This window comes from Poecilia formosa, unplaced genomic scaffold, assembly GCF_000485575.1.
Source record: "Poecilia formosa unplaced genomic scaffold, Poecilia_formosa-5.1.2 Scaffold71, whole genome shotgun sequence".
NCBI lineage: Eukaryota > Metazoa > Chordata > Actinopteri > Cyprinodontiformes > Poeciliidae > Poecilia > Poecilia formosa.
The window spans coordinates 388,070-403,762 of record NW_006800010.1 but is presented as its reverse complement, the minus strand read 5'-3'; the positions used below and the strand labels follow the sequence as shown (position 1 = coordinate 403,762).

General features: G+C 39.8%; 1 protein-coding gene across 1 annotated transcript; it reads left to right on the top strand.

Moving 5' to 3' along the window:
• The first annotated feature begins 1,445 nt into the window (after positions 1-1,445).
• Positions 1,446-8,563, top strand: LOC103140419 (type-1 angiotensin II receptor). The gene is made up of 2 exons (XM_007555569.2): positions 1,446-1,584; positions 7,231-8,563. The coding sequence occupies exon 2, from the start codon at positions 7,352-7,354 to the stop codon at positions 8,441-8,443; it is 1,092 nt and encodes a 363-aa protein (XP_007555631.1). The 5' UTR covers positions 1,446-1,584; positions 7,231-7,351; the 3' UTR covers positions 8,444-8,563.
• Positions 8,564-15,693: the final 7,130 nt, after the last annotated feature.

Below are 15,693 nucleotides of genomic sequence, written 5' to 3'. Positions count from 1 at the left end.
GTAAGGTCACACCAGAGTGAGGAAAAAGTGACCGATAAGGCTAGCTGAAGCTCCTCTATTGTTTGTGTTTCCTTTCTTTATTTTAAGTTCATGTCTTTGTTCATCTGCAACTCTTTGTTTACTAAAACTCTGTGCACTTATTGCACAACTCGCTACACCTCAGCATGCCTCAAGTAGGGAGGCAACTCCTCAACTTCTGTCAGGATCCTGAAAGAGAAAATAGTGCGAGACAAATACCTTTAGTACCGGTCGGTGCCTGAAGTTACGTGTGGTCACTAAAAATAGACATTCCTTTATAATGTAGCTGGATTAAACGTTCTCAGAGTGGTCAGGCTTCAGATTCTTTCCCTTAGTGCTAAAGATCTTGCTTTAAATTATTATTTTTATCAAAGACTTCAGTCACAAGAGAGTTCCAATAGAGACATTGGAGAAGTGCTTGTCCATTTCTAACGTCATTATTTTATGCTTTCGCAGTTTTTGTTGTTTGGTACTTGGTGCAAAATAGGGCCGACTGCCACAGGACATTTCGTACCAACAAACGTCAATTTATATCCACACAGCGGACATTTTTTACCCACTTAGGACCAATAACAGCCAGTTTACATACTGCAGACTTTGCAACACTCGTGAAGTCTGGGGTGGTAGAACAGAATCCCAGACAGTGTGTAAAAAATAAATAAATAAACTAAAATTAAGAAGGAAAATAAGAACAGCTGAATCTCACACTGTTAAACAGGAAATGTCTGGAGAAACCCCAACAATGACTGGAAAACCCAGCTCCTCCCTACCAGTCCCAATTTACCCCCTTTCTGAGACCCCCACCCCCCTCCCAAGCCTTTAACAATACTGCTTGATTCAAACTGAGACACAGCATTTAGCAGCTATTAATAACACATGATGACAGGGTCCGTCATAATCAAAGCCCGGCTGCTCCTTTCAGGATGAGCCGAGGACGACGGACAAGGTGCTGACATGATAAGATCATTTTGTGGCCATAGCAAGAAGTTCAAGAACATTCTATGCGTGGCAGCAATTGCCAAGTAAATTCAGTTGACGCAAAAGAAAGCGATTAAAAAGATACAGCTCTGGAAAAGGCAAGAACATCAAGAATACCCTTTGCATGGCAGCGATATTCAGATTAAATCAGTTCGAACAAAAACAAAGAGCAACTGAAAACACACAGGATGCAGTCAAAACAGAAGAGCAAGAACTTTAGTGACGCTGTTTGTGTGAGAGTGTGACTATGGCCTGTTGGGTAAATATAGCTGGGCCAGGACAAAACTTAACTGGCTCCAATAAACTCCATTTATCATTGTAGTGTGTGTGTGTGTGGGGGGGGGGGGGTGTGTGTGTGTGTGTGTGTGTGTCTTGTTTGTGAGGGGGAAAAAAAGAGAGAGAGGGAGAGAATTTGGAAGCGTGGGGAGGGGGTCTGTCTGTGTGTCAGGCAGGAGTCCTGCTCATCTCGCTCCATGAGTTAAGTTAAATCACAGACAGGGGCTGGCACTCCGCAGCGGTCTCTCTCTCTGTCCCTGTGTTCATCCAGCTCTGAAGGCATCACACAGCCTCCTGGTTCCACAGCTGAAGGTAAGAGCTCCCACTCTAATAAAAGTTTTTATGTCAGAAATCTCTGGGTTTCTGTTGCTTTCAGTAATTAAATAGTACTTTTCAGGCAGTCAGCTAGTGGCTCCCTGTCCTGGGGCAGAACGCTGGCAGTTGTAATAATATTTATGTAATGACAACTCCACAAGTTATTTGTAACCACTGCTTTGACTGGTGAGGCCCATCGTCGCCATTTGTTTAGGTTATTCATGTGAAAGACCTGCAAAGTGTCTACTTTAGCCTTTGAAATGGCATGAAGGGAATTCTGCCATATATTTCGCAACCTATGCAAAGTAGCGTGTTCATAGACACACTGGATTAGGTCTGCTTCCTGACAAAACAAGAAGATGCATTCCTGCTGAAATGCCCAATTCTTAAAGAATGCTATCTAAAGGTGAGCGGACATTGTTTGGGGAATAAAATCATGTGGGCCTGTGTGAATAAACAAGCATGAACTTCTTTCGGAAAGACTTTATTCTCGACTAGAACGTGAGATGTATGTAGGTCTAACTTTTCTAGATGATTCGTAAGCCTTTGATGGTTTTCATATTTATAACCAAGGCAGCGTCAAAGCTCCGCAGCAAAGTAATCCTCTAATGGACTAAAAATAAGTAGGTGAGAAAATGACTTCTTATCTGTTGTGTTGTAAATAGACATGTGAGTACAGTGCAGGAAATGAATGGAACTCCATGGGCAGAACCTTGTTCTGTTTAATTGTGCAGGCCACATGTGGACTCAGTTCTGTAAACAAACAACTGTTTGGACCTGACATTTGAAGTATGCAGTTTCCATTATCTGCTCTGCAGCAAACCGTAAGACATGACCCAGTTAGCTTATGGACACCAGGAGCGTTGCTAAACGAAAAGCCCAACGAGGGCACAAGATCTCAATACAAATAAAGTCTAGCTGTAACTATTTAACTTATCTCTATGTTTATTTCAAACTGCACAATACAATAATTACATTAGAGCAAAATTATTCTGTGCGATATCGCAATCCCAAAAAAAATTACTTGGTTGCAACATTTGGTTGGCATATATTATGTAAGATATTTAGAATAAAAAGAAACATGGTTTCTAAGGATACTTAAACTGGCTACTTGGAAAGACTTCCATTGTCCTTCATGCCTACAACTGGATGTAGATGTAGGGAGAACAGTGTAGAGAAAGAAAAAGAGGAATGATGAAAATATGGATTATTCACAATAGACAATGCAACAATCAGCAATGTCACAATTCATTTTTATATCTTAAATCTTGCAGTTATTCACACCTTTGGCAAATATAGATTAAAAGTCATATCCATTCAAACATAGCGCTTGTTTTTCAGTGGGAATGAAACCGGTGTATCTGAAATAGTAAGAAATATATGTTATGTTCATTGGCAGTATAGTAAATATAGATATACATCCATGCATTTACTGACAGATCATGTTCAGCTCAACCCACCTTTAATTGTCTTCTTCTATTTCTCTTGATGAAAAATGCATCCCCACGTCACAATGCTGCCATTAGTCTTTGAGGTATGAATGAATACATACACATTTTTTTAAAAATAGTTTCAAAACACACATTTACTATGAAAAGCTGGAAATTAGAAGAAATCACTGCTTCAAGTTTTCTTCAGCATACATAATCTTTTTCTAAAACTATTCCCACTTACAGTTGGGCAAATATTTTTAAACTTTTGTTGTGCAATTTTATTTGTACAATTTCGCAACAGTCAGTTTCTGTACATAATCTTTTCTATTCCCCCTCCTTCCAGTCAGATTGTTTTTGTTTATTTCCTAAAATAGATCTTCAGTGGCTTTCAAGTTTTCGCTGAAATTTGATCGGGGGCACATGGATAAAATGTTCATGGTGGCGACTATGCTGTTACTTACTTATTCATTTTTCTGCACATAAAGATGCAAAATACTTTATATGCAACAATACAAACAGTACGAGAAGCTTTGAACTTCATTTGAAGTGCCGACTTAATAATTTTGAGGAAAGTGGTGACAGAGTATGGTTAGATATAACTAATATTAATCCTCAGGGAGAAACTGATGAGTCATACTGTCTTGCCAGTTTTAATGCAGGCATGAATTAGTTGTGACAAATGGAGGTGAATGTGTGCTCTTCTAACTTGCTAAGATGTGCAGGATGTGAAGAGCTGAAAGCACCTATTGTTGAAGGAACTTCCTGTCGACCAAACGAGGCTGAAATGAGAGGACGATCAGGAGATGGCTAATGCATGCCTCCTAATGGCATGGTGAACCATGCATTCGGAAGCATGGTGAACCTTGCTTCCTAATGGGCTTTGTATAAATCATTAACTCCATCAGCCAGAGACTGTAGTTGCTTCTCGCTATGGCTGACCAGATGGTGGTGCTCATGTCAGAGCAGATTGGTGCTGCAGCTGCGGGCAGTTTCGAATAACTCGGTTGATGGGAACCTCATTTCTGTTTAGCCCGGTTTGCTTTCTCCAGCAGGATTCCCATGAGTTCATGCAGGAAGAGGCACATTTGAATGCCCCCAAAATAGGATTAGATGTGGGATGTTGCAACTACAGTGTCACTCAGAACTCAGTCAGCACGCCTTGGGTCGGAAAAGTCCACAAACGTTCTCAAAACTTTGATTTTTATCTTTCATTGTCAGCAGCTTTGTGTTTGTAGATGGGCACAGTGACACACGGACCTTTGTCTTGTCTTAGAGGATGCAGCTTGGTTGATGTTTACCTTCCTGAGTGTGGTCACCCAAGGTTTATGGCTACCGTTTAGTAATGTGCCATCTCACTCAGAGCTGAAGCTCACTGGACAGAGCGGCGTTTATTAACCTGTTGCAGATCAACCTTCTTTTGGTACCACCTTACAATTTTTATAGGATTCTCATACTTTCAGCTTTGCTTAAATAGCACTGCTCTAGCAATCACTATCCCCCCTCATGGAAAAATACCAGTGGTCAACTAATCGCATACTGGTATATAACCTGTACAGTCCGCATGTTGTCAGATTGTTTCCACTTGTGGTCATCAGAAATGTTTTGACCACCAAGAGATTCACTGTAACTCTAGAGCCTGAATTTTTTTTTTACCTTGTGTCTTACTATAACTCCAAATTCTATGCATTTCATTGGATTATGTTACAGACTAGCGTTAGCCATAGTTGTGACTTTTACTGGACATTTACTAAATCATTTAAATCATTTCATTGTAACCATGGTTGTAAATTTAGGGTCATCATCCTGCCGGAAGGGGAAACTTTACTCTAATCTAGGCATGGGCAGCTTCTAATAGGTTTTCTTTCAAGATAGCTTTACTTAGAGCTCTATTCATCTTCCTCTCAACGGTGCAGTTTCTCTGTCCCTGCTGAAGAAAAGCATCCTCACAATCATGATGTTGTCAAAACCATGTTTGAGTGGTAAGAAAATCACAGCATGATTTGTGACTGAGCCATGGATCTCTGCAGATCCTCCAGAGTCACCATGATGGTGCCATTGTCTGGCCTGTCAGATTAGGAGGACAGCCATGTCTTTCTGGTTTTATAGTCTCCAGTTGATGAATTGAGCAGTGGTCTGAGAGATGTTCAAAGTTCTGGATATTACTTTGTAGCTTTAAACTTTAAACTTCTCCACAGTCTTATCCTTGACCTGTCTGCTGTGTTTCTTGATCTTCACTGACGTTCTCTCACAGACCTCTGAGGCCTCCATAAAACAGCTGCATTTATTTTGACGCTAAATTACACACAGGAGGACTCCATCTACCAGTCAGATAACTTTTGATGGCTTCATTCAGTCTTGAGGTAGCAGACCAAAAAGACTGAAGCAAAATGAATGGCATCAATTTGTATAAAATGCTTAAAACTATGCATCATTTTCCTTCCAATTCACAATTATGGGATGCTTTCTGTTATTATGTTACCTAGATTGCATTAAAGTTTATTAAACTATGGAAGCGTTCAATGGTTTTGAATGCATTTGCAAGGCACTGTAATCTTAACCTCTAAAATAATGGCATGGTCCTGCTTTGAATAATATTTTGCTTCACAGACAAAAAAAAAACCCAGAAAAGAATATGTTTAGGAAATCCCAGCAATGACATCTCTGGTCTCTCTTTGCTTTGTAACCATTACAGAGGAAGGTCTGTGCAGGAAACTCCGAGAGCTTTTCATTACGGTGTTGCCCTTGGCAGCCATGCACCTTCCACACTGAAGACGCAGTGCCCACATCTGCAACCGATACCATTGTTGCTTTAGCACTCGGAAAATTCATCACCTAAAACCTGGTGGAAAATGAAGAGATCCTCCAATCTAAGATAAAAGAGTTTCACTTCACGGCTCAGACAAGCTTTAACCTCACTCCGACGGCAGCACGAAACACAGTTTCTCGAAGAACAAAATTGAATTTTAATTTAACAAACACTCACCTGTTATTTTTGCCTAAATCTTTCAATGCACCACTTTTTTTTTTTTTTTTTTTGCTCTCTACTGAGACGTAAAAGAACATTTGAGTGCAATCGTATTGCTAGAGTGCCATCTTGTGGCAAGACACACAGTTTTACCAAACTGGTACTTTAAGGACTTAATTTCTGCCTTTTGTCATTATCTCAACAAAACAGTCAACTTAATTTCCCTAAATCAGCCCATTTAATTTTTATAGCATCATCAAGCTATTCACCTGTTCTTGAGCTCAAAGCTCAGTACATGTCTCTCTGTGTGTCTGCCTGGTTTAATGATTCCACAAACATCCTGTTTGCTCATAATTAGTAACAGAAAGTGTCTTTATGGCCTAAATGTTACATACACACGCCTTATGCTAATATTATTGCATCAGTTTCGCTAATGACACCACTAAGCTATTCTATTAAACATAAAGACTATCAGCAAATGGGAGGATTTTTTTTATTTTTACAACCATCTCTCATTCTGCACATACAAATGAAGTTAAAAAAAAAAAAAAAAAAAACTAGCCCTGGGGCAAATTTTCTGTGGCACGCAGGTTTGATTTTCTCACAGAGTGAAGTTTCCACAGAGCCGAATCCCTGCTGTCCTGTTTGTTTAGGTGTGTGCTGATTAGAAGTTCTCAAGCTGGGTGCGACGTATCTCCGCTCGCCAAGGGTTTCGAACATGACAGGTCTTTTTGCGGCGCCCGGAGCCACGGAGCTCTTTAACTCTCTCCTCGCTGCTCCCTCTCGCACCTCTGCCTTTAACGCCATTGTCATCAGAGCTCGGAGCTGTGCCATGAAAGCCTTCAATTAGCACAGGTCGTAATGCCGGGTGTAAACATTCATCTGGGCGCTGTCAGTCCACAAGTCTGATAAACACCCCCAGCTCCCTCACCCCCTTTTGCCCTTCATTAGCTGAGGGAGAAATTAGAGGAGGGAACAGAAAACAGACCGTCTGAATAATGATCTTTCAAAGGACATTTTTGGAATATTGAAAAACATGTGACATCTGTTTCTCATGGCTTCTTCATTTACAGAAATAACATAAAGCTTCAGGATGGCTTTAATGTTCAGGTCTTTAATGAGCTAGTGCAGGGCGGGCACTTTCATGGGTGCTCGTGTGGATTAGCGTTTATGGACCATGCCAGCAGTAATGACGGCTCCTCTCCCAGACTGTCTGTGACATTTCTGTTGTGTTTTCTTTTATAGGACGTGCCGAGGCCCTCGCCCAAGGCCTGTATCAGTCGCCACAGACGCACCCCCCACTGACACGGTTCCCTACTCTAAAGGATCTGGCACCGCAAAAAAAAAACAAAAAAGGGTGGGGGAAATGCCGAACCAAACGAGAGGCGAGCCAGCGGGGATAAACCTGACATGTGGCATGTCTGGAAGCCACGAGTTCATCTTCACCCTGGTGCCCATCGTCTACGCCTTCAACTTTGTCATCGGCATCGTCGGAAACAGCATGGTGGTAGCGGTCATCTACTGCTACATGAAGCTCAAAACGGTGGCCAATATCTTTGTTCTCAACCTCGCCATGTCTGATCTCACCTTCGTCATCACTCTGCCCATGTGGGCGACCTTTGCAGCCATGGGTTACCACTGGCCTTTTGGAGGGTTTCTGTGCAAGACTGCCGCTGGACTGGTTATGTTCAACCTCTACACGAGCATCTTTTTCCTCACGGCACTCAGCATTGACCGTTACCTGGCCATTGTGCACCCGGTGCGCTCCCGGCAGTTTCGCACCGTGGTGTACGCACACATCACTTGTGTGATGATCTGGCTGTTTGCCTTTTTGCTTAGCGTTCCCATAGCCTTGACCAGGGATGTCCACTACATCGAAAACTCTAAAACCATAGTTTGTGGCACCCTGCACCCAAACGACAAAGACGTCAAAAGGCTAAACAATCTCCTCCTGTGCATCAGCCTCATGAAAAGCCTGCTGGGTTTTCTGATACCTTTTGTCATCATCATCACTTGCTACTGTCTTATTGGGCGGGCCCTGCTAAGGGTGAAGCATATCCAGAAAAGCTCCTGCTCCCGGGACGACGAGGTGCTGCGCATGCTCGCGGCAGCTGTCCTGGCCTTCTTCCTGTGCTGGGCACCCCACCAAGTATTTCACTTCATGCAGATGCTCACTCAGCTTATCTTGGCTAACAATTGCACCATCCTAGAAATCATTGACACTGCCATGCCGTTCACCATTTGCATTGCCTACTTCAACAGCTGCGTCAACCCCATCGTGTACAGCTTTGTAGGGCGCAACTTTCGCAAGAACTTACTGAGACTGCTGCGATGCTCTCCAGGCGGTGTTGCAAGGCCTCATCCCAGCATCAGCTCTAAGATGAGCGCGTTCTCGTTCCGTGCCTCTGAAGCGCTGAGCCTCACAGTCAAGAACAGCGTTTCCTGCGATGTCAAATGACAACGGCCAAAGACAGAAACTGTGAACAGATGAGTTGTCCTCCGTCTTGTGGACTGCGGTGAAGAGACTGAGAACTGAGACGTCTGAAGCTTTAAAACCTCAGCTGTAAAATATGAGCAGTGAAACATTTAAAAGAAAAAGACCAAAAAACAATCACTACCTTATTATGTTGCAAATTCGGCATTACCTCATATTTTGTAAACCATAAACTTTAATACATTTTAGTAGCGTGACCCAAAGGAGTCCTTTATTGTGAAGTGGAAGGGAAATGATGCTTACATTTTTGTGATGAATGAAAATCTAAAACGAATGGCATGAATTTTGCATTCAACTTCCCTGATTGAGTTTTCAGTAGAACTAGCTTTTGCTGAAAACACAGCATGATGCTGCCACCACAGTGTTTAAGCATGGGGCACGATGTGTCCAGTGTGACAGTTTCCACAAGTAGCCTTTTGCATGTTGGCCTTTTGACCAAAATGTTTAATCCTGGTCTCATTTTATTGGAGTGATATTTTACACATGATCTGCCTCCAACAGGACATGGGGAACACTACAAATTGGATTTCTTACTGCTTACATACCATCGTTCCCTGGTCTAAATGATGCTGTTTATGCATTAATGTTCTCTAACCAGCCTAGAATTATGTCGATGTGAAATTACCCACTGGTGGACTCCATTTAGTCATTAGATGGCTTTTGAAAGGAGTTGTTTGAGCTGGATTTTATTTGGGGACATCAGAGTAAAGAAAGCTGAAAACATTTTTATGCCATGCTTTCTAGGTTTTTATTTGCTTGTGTTATAATTTCCATTTTACAAGTATGCCTTACTTTGGTTTGCTCCGTCACATAAAATCACAAAATGTAAGTAAGTTACATTGAAGTTTAGTGCCTGTACTGTAATAAAATGTCAAAAGAAAATTGAAGGGATATTATTGCTTTTTTTGCAAGGTACTGTAATCATCCACCAACATTACGTTCCCAAATATAAACTTCAATTTGTATTTGGGAATTTGTATCACTTCTGAATAACTCCTGAAACTACTGTATCTACATGAGATAACATTGCTCTAATAGAAAGGTTTGTGACTAATTAAAGCTCACTTATCCCATTATTTATAAAAGATGTGCATGTTCTGCAGGATTTTGTCAGCGCTGCGTCCTAATGAAGCAGCATAGTTATATATTGCAGAAACCTCGGTGTGCATTCTGTGTGCTCAGCAGGTTTTCCAAATGCTTTCATCAGTGATCAAGTGTTCTGATCCGACCCTGCATGCTCTGCCTCAAAATGTTCTGCACGTTGTCATGTAAATTTAAAAATGTAATATATTAGGCTCAGATAATGTGATATTGCTTTGTGATGCTGACAATTTATGTAAAAATGTATATGTGTGTGGTAGAGTTCCATGTTGGGTGATATTTGTCTTTGTGGTAAATATGTACTATTATGTTTTTTTGTTTTTGTTTTTTTACTCTGTAAGTGTAAAATTTGTGACTAAATATGAGAGCAGAAATAAATTTAAAACATGTCTATGAGTTGTTGTTTTCTTTCTTTTTAGATTTTCTACAAAGATTAGTCAAATCATACATGAATAACATGAATTATGTTTTTGGGAGTAAATGAGGAGTCTCCAAAAAGACATATTAATTACAACAGTCCCATGAAGGCAGCTAATTCTTTGCTTTGCACACACACAAAAAAATAAAAAAAAATAACAGGTATTGATAAATAGCAATAATAATAATTAAATTTAACAAATGCATATACTTTTGAAGGCCATACATGTTTATCTTCAGTGATAATGATATTTTATTAATTTTGATTAACCTTTCCATTACTACAAAAATCTAACTACTCTATTAAACTACGCTATGTTTGAGTTTTGCTTTATTTATTTTTGTTTGTTTTTCTGGCCCATGATCATTTTTAATTAGACAATGTTGGCATAATATTTGGACACTAAAAATGAAAAGATTTTTTTTTTTTTTTTTTTTTTTAAAGATTTTTCAGGTAGAAGGGTTTTGGACTGAAGTTGAGGCTGGATGAATATCTCATTCATTAGGGATGCGACTAAAATCACATAAGTATATTTTTACCATTTCTCAGATTTAAATATGTACTAATATTGAAAAGGCAAAATTTGATCATTTTTATTTAGGAATAAACACAGATGATGCTGAGGTGTAATAAAGGTGTAAAACATTAAAGATCTGTTGATGATCAAATGTTAGAATTATTGAACTTTGGCGCCCTCTGCAGGTCAACCTTTGGATGCCAAACAGTTTGATGTTGGGGTTTGATGATCATCGCCATCAAGGTGTTCCTGCGATGTACGTTGTGTAAACAATGTTTGGGTTGAGCATCAGTATGGAGTCAATGCAAACTTCAAACTTAGCGCATTATGTTCAAATGGAAAATTTAAACTGTAGCGGAAAGCATTGTAAAGCTGCGATGAATATTTAAAACCATTCACTCTTCAGTATTTTTATCAGAGATGTTCAGTGTGATTTAAACACCCAGCTGACGGTGACTCTTCTACCAGAGCTTAGCGCTAAACGAAGCAGAACATCTGGAGCAAAGTAAGAGAGAAGATCAATGTCAATTGGTTGAGTCCATGCATTAAAGTACATAAGAAATTAAGTTTTATAGTCTAAACCTTATTTCACACAAACCAATAAACAAGAATCAACTATAAATCTGTTGTGTACCTGGTAGCTATTACCTAAAAGATCAAAAAATAATACATCAATTTAATCTACAAACTACTTATCATTGCAAAGGGGATAATCAATAAAGGAGCACTTAAGCTGACCAACTGAAGTAGGTAAAAGAACAGTGTTTGTAAGTGAAAGCTCGAGTTAAAGAGATGTGTTTCAGTACAAATCCTGTTTTACTTCCAATCATAACATTAAATGTAGGTACCTTATATTATTTATTCCCATATAGGTCCGTTTTTTTTTTTTGTTTTTTTACAGATAGAAGAATGAGCTAATTCCATTCCCTCTTCTAAACCCAATCGTATCAGCAAATGACTCAAAGGAACCGCAGCTTCGTCACACCTGCAAAGAAAACGTATCTGACCAATGAATGTTGTGGATTTTTATCCACACTAACAGGTCTGTCATTAAAGTCTTCATCTCCAATCACTCCCACACTCAGCTGCTGCTCTTCCACCAACCAATGAGGTTACTCCAGAGTGCAGCAGGCAACAGAGAATTACCATTGAAATAAACATGTGTGAGTCAGAGTGTAACTTTATGTACATTTCAAAGAACACTTATGGAGTCATAATATGAGGAATTGTTCTTCTGTTAGAGTTGCTAATATTTTCTGTGTGTCAAGGCGTGATTTAGAGGGTGAGTTTTCAACTATTTATGTCTGACCTCAAATGTAGAAAAATAAACCCCAGCTTTCAAAATGTCAACATTTTTTTAAGCAACATCATCACAATTACAAATCTGTGAATGAAAAACTAAATATATCTTTGATGCTTCCACAAAATTTAACTGGAAAAATACTGATCAAAACAAACTGGTCATTAGCAAATGTCATTCCCAATCGTACTAGGAATGGGTGTTTCCACAAAAACACCCAAAGGCCAGATTATGCCTTTGGGTGTTTTTGAAAAATAAGATTCCAATGCAGACTATATCCTCAGTTATCTTTCAATGTTTAAGTTTGCAGCAGGGCAATTGCAAAATAAGGCAAAACAAGAATGACATTTTTGGATGATTTGCAAAGAATAAGCCACCTTTTCTCCTAAAATAATTAGTTTTCAAAAGTGTGAATGAACATTTGAAGAAATATCAGACAATTGTTCTTAAGGCAGATGAAGCTAAAGTACATTGAATGAAGAAAACAAACTAGCATCTTTAAAATATGTTAGCAGAATGGTGACGATTTTGCTTGACCTGGACACTATTTAGCAGTTTTCAAGAGTTAAATTGGAAGTATTCAAGAGTTACTTGAATACAACTTGTGTAAATATGGGTCCTGCCACCTATTAATTCATTATGAAAAGACAATTATTGATAAAGTGACACAGGAAAAGACCACTTCAAGTTATTTATATCAAATCATTTTCAGCTTTGGGCAAAAATCGGATCGTTAATATTCGTGATTTGCAAAACCCTGGAATTGAAAAGGTGCCATTCTTCCCATTCATTTTACCAAGATAAGAGTGCTATAAACAGCAAAATTCGCATAACATCACTGAGTCAAGCTTTCAAGAGCTAGACAGCGCTCGCAGGTTACGAGTGCATAAAAACTTCTGGTAATGTCGTCTAATGCGTTTCTGAAAGCTTAACCATGAACTCACCCCATCACTGTGTGAGTCTTATCTACAGGCCACATTTAGCTGCAGCAAACCATTTACTCCCCACTCACATGCCTCATTCTCATGGCTCTTTCACCTCTCGCCGGGGCGTCCGAGGGGTGCACAGTTAGAGCTCACACCCCTGCTCTCCAGCTCTCACACTGACTGAACCTCATTGCGCGGCTCTGCCCCCTCTGCTGCTCGCTTGTGATTTAGGCTCTCCGGCGATACTTTACCAAACAAAAGAGCTCCAGGGATCCTACATAACTCATGTGTTCCCTGGGAAATATAATTTCCTGCACATGCCTTTCTCTGGAGGGGCTGGAGGTTAATTTCCTTCTAGCAGCTCACGGAAGTCTACCGTTTCCTTTTTCGTTTGTTCTGTTTTGGTTTGGTTGTTTTGGTTTCATCATTTTGCTGAAAAAATGAGGACCAAAAACCGGTGATAATACAGTGGAGCCCCCTTGTGTAGGCTCAGGGTTTATAGTTATGGTATGAATTAGGCTTTGGTTAAAGTTAGGGTTAGGAACATAGTAGTAACAGCAGATAGGGTTAGGGAAAATGTCTAGGCTAAGCATAAATGGAATACTAAAATGAATGGAAGTCAATACAAAGTTCTAATGTGTGTATGCGTGTGTGTGTGTGCGTGTGTGTGATCCACATAAATACAATTGTTGGTGGTTCAGCCTTTCATGATATCAGCTATGTTACATTGCTGCCTTGCCGCCTTGCCGTCTCAGAGTACAACTAGATAGTAGATCTTCTCAGCATCAGAAGGTGGCCCAGTCATCCTGTCCTGTCCCGATGTGTTCAAGATAAAAGTATTCCTACCCCTCCGACTGACAATTTTTCTGCCAAATCACACCGGAGGCGGGCCCACGGATGGACCCATTGCAGTGGTGGAGGTCTGATGCCTGGGGGTGTTTGTCTTTAAGGCTCTTAGTCCAGCAGCACAGTAGGTGACAACAATAAAGCACCGTTTTGGCAGCATCTCTGCCCTGTGAAGCATCTGCCTCAGTCTGGAAAATGAGCCAGTGATCAGTAGGGAGTTCACATACGCTGCCGCAAATCACGCTGGCAGTAATGTGATCTATGCTTATCTATTTTAACAAAATGAAATATTCTAAGTTTTTAACAAGTCTTTGTATTTTTGTCGGCTGTGCTGTAAAATAACCGCAGTTACATGCACTTGTTTGTTACAACTCAATTTATAAGATATTGGTAAGAGCCATCTGTCAAAGCTCCATCAACTGTTATGCCGCTGCATTTGTTTTTGCCCACAAGATGGCAACAGAAGATTTTAGCCGAGCAATTTTGTTCCTGGCTTTATTAAATCTGTATAGCAGAATCAAATGTTACTCTTGGTATTAGCAGAAGGTCTGAGGGACCATATTGGTAGCAGGGGATGAAAGCAGAAAGCATCATGTGATCCGGCGGCTGTCCCAGTGGTGTAAATTCCTCTTTTGTTTTTCCAGCTCTAAGCTAAAGCAGCGGCGACTTTGACTTTTTCTCCAGCTATGACAGGTATGTGAATTCTTCATATTGACATTTAATCATTGATTTTATTTTATTAATTCAGTTTTTGAATGCATTTTATTTTCATGATTATTTTTATTGTATATATTGTTGATTTACAAAGACTTGCATTTGCTACTCAAAGATTTGACACCGTGCATACATTACAACTGTGTTGTATGCGTAATACAATACAACACTTTGAAGATCCTGGGTTCATATCCTGGCCTGTTATAAAGTTTCCACATTCTACCTGTTCCTCTCTGGGTATTCCAGTTTCCTCTCACAGTCCAAAAATAAACAATAGGTCAACTGGTCTCTGTGTATTGAGTGTGGTGACCTGTTCAGGGTATACCAAGCCTCTCGCGCAATGACCTCTACAGATAACCACCAACACTGTCGGAATCAAGTTGCATTTCTGGCTGGGCTACTCCAAAATATTTGATATTACTGCATGTTAGGAAAAACATATTGGCTAAATTAAAATATTACATTAAGCCTAAATCTGCCAGGAGTATGAATGAATAACTTTGGGTTTAACAGAATATCATCAGGCTTAATTGTGACAGAAATTCAACCTTTGGTTAAGAGGAACATCAGCAGTGCATACATAAGCATGATTGACATTGCCAAGATCCTTCTCCTGGCTTCCATTGATTGTTTCTGGTTAGCTCTGGGAGCAATAGGAGAAGGCAGAGGAACCAGATTTCTGTTTTCCCCAAAATGATCTGTCTCATACTGTACTGATACAACATAGTGACAGTTTTAACAAATATGTAAATTACATACTGCAGCTTTAATGAACTGCTGCTCTACGTTAGTTATTTAGCCTGTGGATGTTCATTCTTTTATTTTTGTCTTTTAAATGGTGTCTAATTCCATTGGTAGGTCACGTATCCACCACAGAACCAACCCAGACAAAACGAAGAGACAACCATCAACACACAGGAGGACAATCTCCAAATCTTCTAACACCCATGCCTGTGAACTGCGAGATTGACAAGAGCTCCTGGAGTAGACCTACACAGACATATCGCAGAGTTAAGAGCTTCCTCAAAACCACATGTCTCGTTTGGTGTGTATGTTGGTGTATTTTACAACAGGGACCAAGTTCTGTGATCTATTCCTGCATATTCTGTCAGCAGCTGGACAAAAAAATGGAGATCTGTTGCATTTTTAGTGCAATTTTATCCATGATGTATGATTAACTAAGACTGTCTATAATGTGGCATTGACAAGTCTTGCTGTTCTTGTTAAAAAGTTGGGAGTTTTTTGTTTTTTTAATTTGCTGTCAACAACATATTCTAAAATGAAACGGTCATATAAATTCTCCATATTTAAATATAATCACATTTTCTTTTGTTTAATTCCTCAGAAGTGGATTTTCCAAGACCTAAGCGCTATATTCAAATTTTACATTTC

Bases quoted from the DNA above. Each gene is read 5' to 3' on its own strand.
- LOC103140419 (XM_007555569.2), top strand. From the start codon at position 7,352: ATGCCGAACCAAACGAGAGGCGAGCCAGCGGGGATAAACCTGACATGT.